The sequence below is a fragment of the Scleropages formosus genome, chromosome 12, assembly GCF_900964775.1.
Source record: "Scleropages formosus chromosome 12, fSclFor1.1, whole genome shotgun sequence".
Lineage (NCBI taxonomy): Eukaryota > Metazoa > Chordata > Actinopteri > Osteoglossiformes > Osteoglossidae > Scleropages > Scleropages formosus.
In genome coordinates this window covers 16,140,983-16,149,840 of record NC_041817.1, presented here as the reverse complement: position 1 = coordinate 16,149,840, position 8,858 = coordinate 16,140,983, and the positions used below count along the sequence as shown (strand labels likewise).

General features: G+C 43.8%; 1 protein-coding gene across 1 annotated transcript in view; it reads left to right on the top strand.

The window, feature by feature from the left end:
* Window positions 1-1,822: 1,822 nt before the first annotated feature.
* Window positions 1,823-8,858, top strand: part of dnah9l (dynein, axonemal, heavy polypeptide 9 like) — a 61,911-nt gene continuing 54,875 nt past the window's right edge. The window contains exons 1-8 of the mRNA XM_018729546.2: window positions 1,823-2,062; window positions 2,403-2,546; window positions 2,664-2,857; window positions 4,002-4,182; window positions 4,480-4,579; window positions 4,790-5,001; window positions 5,336-5,569; window positions 5,885-6,052. Coding sequence (XP_018585062.2) covers window positions 1,823-2,062; window positions 2,403-2,546; window positions 2,664-2,857; window positions 4,002-4,182; window positions 4,480-4,579; window positions 4,790-5,001; window positions 5,336-5,569; window positions 5,885-6,052 — 1,473 coding nt within the window. The remainder of the gene's footprint in view (window positions 2,063-2,402; window positions 2,547-2,663; window positions 2,858-4,001; window positions 4,183-4,479; window positions 4,580-4,789; window positions 5,002-5,335; window positions 5,570-5,884; window positions 6,053-8,858) is intronic.

Genomic DNA, 8,858 nt, shown 5'->3' with positions numbered 1-8,858 from the left:
TGTGCCCAGACGGCTTATGTGACGGAAATCAATCTAATCCCGAGCGCGCGGTGTCTCTTGCGCTCAGACCTCTCCTCTGCAGGTTTTTCTGAAAGGGATCGCGAGGCATTGTCACCGGGAGGACTTTGGGCTGGGGAATGTAATTAAGTGCTGCATTCGAAGGCCTGTTTCTGACTATTCAAAGTGAGCAGCAGATGGTTCTGAATTTGCATCACTGTGTAGAGCGACAAAAAAAAAAAAAACAAAAATAGTGTAGAACTCCTAAAAGGACACAGTCCGTTTTATAACACCTCGCATTTGCATAATCTAATTAATTCAGTTCATAGCGATGTGCAAGAGCAAGCGGCCCGATGAACATAGAATGACAGTTTGAGTTAATGAAATGTGTCAGTGGTATCATCATTCGCTTGTATGTTAATTAGTCCAATTAATTTCCTCTGCATGCTAATCCGAATATTGTAATAATCCTGTGTTTCCCCGCAGGAATTAAAGCGCTAGAACTCGGATCATTGGGAAAGAGGAGGACCGGGTTGGTGAATCGCACGCGTACGTTTTTCACCGGTGCAAACCGTCATTTGAATGAAAGATAAGTGGATTGTTGACAAACCATCTTGAAAAACACCGTGGAAGTCCCTCAAAATATGCCCACGAAACATGCCGACAGGTATTTCTCGAACTTTTGCTTTCGGTCCAAGTATTTAAATCTTTTGAGAATGCATATGATTGTAGTCAGAGGTTCGTAAAAACAAAATTTTGCACTAGACAAGTCAGATGAAACCCCCACCTATTCCCACCTGTCGATCGTGAAACAGGTATAAAAAAAACCCAGGAAGCCTTCAAGCTCTATCTTGTGCTGTTTCCCGCATGGGGGGCGGGGGGTCCCCGCAGGTTCACTTGACAGCAGGTGTGATCACCCCAGCGGACTCTAAGCATTCCCTCAAACACGCAATCAGCGTCATACTTCCAACTCTTTTATTAATCTAGCAGATAGTGGTACTGTGGCGCAAGAGACGTGCAAAATTACAAGTAATTTTTAACTGCTGCGTGAGTGACGGAAAGAGTGCGTTCCACTGATTTATGGATGAGCGAGCCGTGGTAAGTAGTGTATCTAGCAGTGTAAGTCACCATGGTGAATAAGGTGTGTGGGCTGATGACGCTACACAGAGTTCATTGGAAGTGGCTTTGGAGAAAAGTGTCCGTTAAATAAATAAACAGATGAAAATGTAACTGGATATAGGGGTGGGCAACTGTCCAGTAGACGTGATAAAGCCAAGGGAAATGCACACGGACGCACACTCACGTTGGTACAGCTGTGATGACGGTCCCACGGGAGCCCCCTGCAGTGCTGCTGTGCACAGCGTGGATGTGGCACGCAGAGCGGGGAGTAACTGTGCGCTGGATTGACCGGGGCCAGTAAAGACAGAGCAACTTTAGCCTGGGTTAAGAGTGTCTCTGCACGATGGAGTAACGGGGGGCAGCGCCGACGTGGGCCGGGGCCGGTTGCTGTAAGTCTAGGCAGTGCTGACGGGGTGACCCGTCGATCTCAGGTTTCAGCTGGAGCAGGTGTGCGGAGCGATGGGATGCGCTAAGGTTTCAACGACCTCGCCGCAGGGCCCAGGTGTACGGCTGCCGTGTTCCTGTGCGGTTCGGCTACCCGACGCTCTCCGGGTCGTCTGTTTCTTTGCACTCACGAGAGACTGATTGATGCTTCTTTCATAGAGAAACAAACCGATTAGGGTTGGAAGGAAGTTGCAGCATTTAACCTGCGGTTCTTGAAGGAGACGTGCGTGTTGCGTACTGCGAGAGGGACACCTCCGTGACCATGACGGAGGGTGCCGTGCGCGTCTCCCTAGACCCGCAGAAGGCCGTGGCGGACGAGCGCGTCGATTTCATCCGTGAGCAGGCCTTCACCTGCCTGCGCCTCAAGACCGATAAGTGGAATCGCTTCATCGGCACCGAGGAGAACCTGAAGCTTCTGCTGGAATTCCTAGATAAAGGCTGCCCCGACCGTCTGATCCTCCTCACTGGCCCGGGAGGCACACTGCACGCTGGAGATGGACAAGTGAGTCTGATAAGGCAGATGCTGCCGACTGTTAATTTCTCATTTCACACGGTAGGCAAAGCCGAACGGGAGTTCGGCACAGTATCGAACCGCGAGACGCAATGTACGTCATGTGTGGTTGTTTTTTGTGAAAGTTCCCTTAGATATTTCATGCGTTTTATAGCACGTCGGTCGTCTTTTACACCCGTCCAGTTGAAAAGCGTGCTGGCTGAGTAATATTTGCGTTTCAGAAAACGTGCGGGTGAATGAAATCTCACATTTCTCTTGTCGAAATAAGTTGCCACTTATTTCTAGTGCTTTCGCCAGTGAAAGCATTCCACCTTTCTCTGCCATTTCAAAGACTCCGGCTCCTTGGAAAACCAAGCGGCTGTGCATTTTGAAAAAGAGGAATGCCGAAGTATCCACGTCCAGCTTCCGGAAAGATCTATGGCTGGGGGAAGTGTCAGGGCAGCCCCTGGAACAGGTCCAGGTCCTTGTATCCCAGGTAATTCCACCCCAGAAACGAACTTCTTTGTGTCTTTCCTTCATACCTGTGGTCTAATGCTCTGCTCTGCTGACATATATATATATATATAAGAGATGGCATTCCTTATGGGGGCAGGTGCTGGTCTCCATCCTGACCAACAGGAGCAACCACGGTAGCTGGCCCAGGGTGGTCTCTGAGGACATCTGCAAGCATGTGGAGAAGCTCAAGGCTCGCATGGTGACTCTGAGGGGCCAGGCGGAGGGCAGGACTTTGCTGCCGCTGCCCCTCTGCGTGGAAAGGTCGGAGGAAGAGGAGGACATCCTGCTCAGGTCAAAGTCCGTACCGATGGATCGTTCCCCGTTATTGTCATGAGCTGACCAGAAGTGGGCAGTTAGCAAACCATCACTAAGTCAACACGTACAGCCTGTTAAAACATCATGGCAAAATGCTGCATTTTTTGGATCATTTAAAAGAAGACAGTATGTACACCATCTTCATCAAAAATAAGATACAGTGTTTTTCAAAAGTATGAAAACCCTCAGTGAAGTTAATCTACATGTCATAAATACATCATGTATAAGTGTTTAAAAGATACATGTAATAGGTTAAAGGTAAATATTGGTTCACATACAAAACCCTAGGTGTATTGGTGTAGAAGGCGGGTGTAAACTGAATAACAATAAATCAGCTGAAGATTCAGGAAAAATTCTGTGCCGTCCTCTATTGCATACATTTAAGAGTTTTGTCAGCTTTGTCTTCCCCAAAGAAGCTGGCATAGCATAATCATATCACTCACAAGCTAAAAAGAATTAGGAGGTTCATAAGAAGAAAAACTTTTTAAGATGGCTTGCGATGGTATTTATAGAGCACAAAACTCCCTAAAACCACTCTCCCATGTATACACTCAAGCAGTGTGACACACTCTGTCACCTACACACCATGGGCAATTTAGAGTCACTAATTCACCCGAAACACGTCTTTACACTGTGGGAGGAAACCAGAGCACCTGGAAGAAAACCGTGATTAAACGATTTCAATGTCCCTTTGTGACATTTAGAGAATTAAAGCAGATGATCACAAGGAGAGGCAGTGGGGAGTGAAGCGGCGAGCATTTCACATTCCAGTCTGGAGGTCCTTTGTCTGAATTTCTGCTCCTACTGTAGTACTCCAGGCAACAGTGAACTGCTGCAGTAAATTTTACCCAACTGTGTAAATAGTACTTGTTAATACCTTAGCACACAAGCCTACAGCTGAAAGTTGCTATGAAGAAAGGTATCAGCTAAATGATGACATGCAGTCAAGCAACAGTGTAACACAGCATAAAAAGAGGTACATTTTTCTCCCTTTTAAAAGGCCTGCCATGTCGTATAGAATCCTTCTTTGTCCTTTTGGTCGAGCTGATTGTCATGTAGATGGGGATTCCTTACTGGCTGTTGACAGGTCTATCGCCTCCCACAGCTTCGATGGCTTTAGTGTTGATCGGGCACTTGTGTACTCCATCGAAACCATGGTCATCCAATGGACCCAGCAGATCTGGGATGTGCTGAAGAAGGACTCCAGGCAGTCCCTGCTGCAAGGGGACAATCCAGGCCCCTCGGTGGAAATCGATTTCTGGCTCAGGCAGCGGGACAATCTACTGGGAATCCGAGCACAGGTGCGGCAGCTTTCAAATAAACCTGCAGTATAAAATTATTTGTTTTTCTGGCTTATGGTTCATAATCATTTTCCAGTGTTTTTCGTTTTTCAATGTAGCTTATGCAATCTCTGCAGTTAGATACAAGCATCTTACGAACTAAAAAAGAACTAATTTACTTAAATGCTTGCTTTGAGTTAGAAGGTGTTCATCATTATGCTTCTGAAAAAAATATGTTACGTTAAGTGTCTTGTGAAAATGAACCCGGCGCGTTTGAACGTTTTAATGCGGTTTTCTGTTGTTCCTATTCCATCTCAGATTCAGAATCCTAAAGTGGAAAAGATAATAGAGATTCTCAAGAGAATCAACAGCAGTTACTACCCAACCTTCAGTGACATCATTCTGAAGATGAACCAAGGTATTAGATATCCCTCTTCTCCTTACATGACCCAGGGGAGGCTTTGTTATATACAATTGCTTTTAGTGAGAAATAATGGAGAGATGGACCAAATTCCTTCTTACAGAGGTTCACAATTATTGCCTTGGGGAGTCTGGGGAAAGGCTTGAAGGGATTAATCCCTGAAACGTTGCTTTTCCTCTTGATGGCCCTGGTGTCTCCTTCCCAAAGCGGTCCTGGAGGCAGAGGACATTGAGCTGCACCTGCGGCCCCTAAAAAGGCAGATTGCTCACCTGGAGGACAGCAGCTTCATCCACATGGAGGCGCTGGTCGGCCCGCTGTTCCACACCCTGTGCCTCATTTGGAGTCGCTCCCGGTGGTACTGCGTGCCAGCTCGAATGATGGTGTTGCTTCAGGAGTTGTGCAACCTGTTCTTGGAGAAGGTGCACCATTGTTGCTGATATTGTCTCAGCACCTCAACTCGCTGGTTTCCTTGGCAGATTTACAAAGAATTTCTAAGGCAACCACTGAACCAGTATTTTCAGGAAAAATGGAACTGGCAAACATGAAATAATTCAGCATGGTCATGGAAAAATAAAAAACAAAAATAAACTTCAGCAGCAAATACTTCTGTATTCAGTAGTTAACGGGAAATTTTTGGAAATAATTTTTTAAAATCTTAAGCTTGCGTTTGGTTTCTGTGAATTCGGGATAACCTTGTCTTCTTAACTTTCTGGTTAAATTAAGATGAAGTCACCAAATCAATATCTTATCCAGGCCTTTGGGTACCTCATTCCGGAGGAGCTTTTTAAGATGGAGCTGGAGGAGGGGCTCGAGAGGGTTCAGCAGACCATCCACGTCCTCAACAGCTTCAAGCGCAGCTTCCATTTGCACAGGGAGAAGATAGGTCAATACTACAAGGAGGGTGAGCAAGTCAAACCCTGGGATTTCCCCATTAATGTCGTCTTCAAGAGGACTGACTGCATTCTGGAGAGACTCCTGATGATAGAGGTGAGGATAGCTGTTGAAGTTATAAGTGAAAGGCAGATTGCCTTCCAGCCCAACACAAGGTTTGCCATGATGGGACTAACACATGAGGCCATTCGTCATTGTTGGGCTGTTGGGCTCTCTGTATGACTGTCTGAGATACATGCCTTTAACATGGTGAAGACACACACCCTTTCTTCTTTGTCAAAATTACTATGCTGTCACGGTAATTGCGTATAAGAAAGGTTCCATTGTTTGTGTTTCAGTACCATGTTCAGGCCATAGCTGTCAGTTGTAGCGCTACGGGAGATGCAATAGCCATTTTCCCTATATGACCAGGAGCTCTTTGCATCTGCTCTGGACTTCTTGAAGCTGGAGAAGGTGGAATTAGGAGGTTCTCGGGGGAAGATTCTCAGTGAGATGGTGTACAGTATGAATGAGGAGTTCCACGACAGCTGGAGAACACTGCGGGAGAGCAAGTACAACCCCCTGGACTACGCAAAGAAGGTGACAAAATACACTGTCATGAAATGCGTAGCAATTGCGTTTTAGAAGGCTGTACATGTAATATATTATTTCCTTTTGATCAAAATATGTTTAAATGTACAGTATTCTCAGAAAAAAATTGTTTTAGTATACAATTAAATTTTATTCTGAAATATGCTGTTAGGTGGTGAAACTCATAAATTTTTTATTCACTGACACTTTGACATTTTGTGAGAAAACATCATTATTTGTTGTTTTCATACATCTTCATTGTAAAGCCTAAATATAATTTTTCTAGATATAAGTAGAAAATAATCTTTCAACGGTTTTAAACATTTAATGCCCATTTTAGACAATTAATTAATAGCTGTATCTAAAAGCAAATTTTCAAATATATATAAAAACATTCCTACATTAATTTAAAATAAATAAATAAATAATTCACATTTCATTAAATGGTAATTTTCCAACATTAATTTTCTAAAACCATTTGCTAAATAATTTGAAATATAACATACAAACAGCTTTATTTAAAATTATTTACAAAATATTTGTACTCAAAATGACTGTATTTACCAATGAAGTTTAATTTTTCTGAGATTTCCAACCTCGGTAAATGCAAGAAAATATGATATTTATCAGGAGTCCATCAAAAGAACAGACTTGAAAAATTTGGAATCTCATGTATTGTGATATTTTCTTCAGATGGACGCAAATCATTTCTATCGAATTTTTTTTCTGTTACGCAAACCTGCCAATGATGATCGTGAATGGACACCCAACCCCTTGCCCTGTTTGGCGCTGCTGTCCATAGTTCACACTGTTGCTCTTGCCTTGCTCCCTCACTCCCAGCCCAAAAAAATTCTCGTGAGTTGCTGAGCTGTTCGACATCTTGCCGTAACGAGCCGTACACTGAGTTTTGTATAAAACAGCCAATTGTTGTGAGGACTGAGATGGCCCTCCAAGGGAAATGACCTGTAGGAAAAGATACACGCTTGAATAGTAAATGGAGAGACATCTTGACTCTTTTCAACGGTTTGCAATTTAGTCCACAATTTAGGATGGAGAGGCGTCATCCTAAGTGTCCATCTTTCGGTTTCAGGCAGAGGCTTTTCTGCGATGGGTCCCCTTTCAGTGGGGCCGCTCGCCCTGAATTGCGCAGTAATTGCTGACGGTTCTCTGCCTTTTCCGTTTCATTTCATGTGCAAAGTACATAAATATGGTAACCATAAAGAAAACGGAGGAGCGCCAGCAAAACACGCTATAATAATGTAAAGACATTCTGCGCTGTACTGGTGACACAGTTTGAAAACAGTGGTGTGTTGTAGATCTTTCCCAATGCAACATAATGACAGTAATTTAAAGAGATATGTATATACATACATAAACACACAAAAGAGCTACACATTTCAGTTCTCTTTCCCTTTAGTCTCATAATTCCTCCTTGCGAGTGTAGCTGTAAGATCTGTAAGTAAATGGCTAAAACATGATCTCTTAATTTATACTATCGAATATTTCTCCCTCTTGAAAGCCTTAGGTCTTTGTTCTGTTATTTGTAAGATTTTTTTTTCTTTTTTTTTTTTGCTGTATTCTTTACTTCATGAGTTTACCTCCGGCACGTGTCACTTTCCCTCGTTCCGGTGGCTTCGCCGTGTCGCTCCGAACCTGCAGACACTTTGGAGCGAGTCCAAGCTCAGCGTCCACTTATTTGTATATTGCGCACGCTCGTTCTTAATGTCCCGTGGCTAGGAAACAATGGAGCCCATTTCTCCCAGGCAGGGCAGCGCAGCACGGATCAACTCGATAGCCTCATATTCTCCATCTACTGAATACGGCCAATTTTGCAGCAGGAAGGCATTTTTTGTGTGGCAAAGGCAATTTGGTGATCTCCTTCTGACCCGAGTCACCCCCCCCCTCCCCATGGCTGGGAGTAAAGAGGCTTGGAGCTGCGGTCGGGCTCTGAGGTGGGCTGCCGAGGTGTGCGGGACGCATCTGGTTGCCCGCTCAAGGTGATCCACTTCCTGGGGAGCAGGAGCTGTTATTGCTCTTGTTATTTGGTAGGCAGCAGTTTCCCAGCTCCGGGCCCCCGTGTGCCTCTTGTTTACTGCCATTATCTGTCATCAGGGTTTCTCCTAGTTGTCTCTGGGGATGTTCACTTTGAGAGATGCAAATGTGGAGGAAAGATAAAAAAAAAAAAAAAAAACAAAAGTTCCTGGCTCCAGTTGTTTCCTCTGCCCCCTCTCAGTGTGTGGAGAGTGTTATTTGCGGGGTTTAATTAAGTGCTTTCTTGTCTCAAACAAATTGCAGGTTTCCATCGCTGCGCTTCTGCAGGGAGAGACAGTTTAAGCCCTTTTTCTCACATAGTTATTTTGCTGAAAGTTGTTAAGTGTCAATTTAATTTTTTTTTTTTTTTTTAAATCACCTTTGTTTTTTGAGAAAATACCAAAAATTATGCACATTTAAGCTTCACAAATTTTGATGTTTGAAATGTTTGTTTTCTTGGCTGAATGTAAAATGAAGAAATAACATTTTATATCAGCTTATTTTAATTCTTTCCATTTTTTGCTTTTGTTAAAATACTTTTCAGCTGGAGGAATACCCACTTGAAATCATAAATATACTCACATTATGTAGGCTAGGCTGCGTACCCCAGCTTGCTGTTTTGCTGCATTCCTTGTTAGATATTTTCCTTAAATACTTCTGCTGACTTTCATTCTGACTTTAGCTGATTCTTTGTTTTCTTGTAAACATGGTCATCAGCTAAACATTTCCGTCGCCCTTCCATTTTGAGTGAATTGCAGAACGTATTATCTGTGGTTTCCCCCTG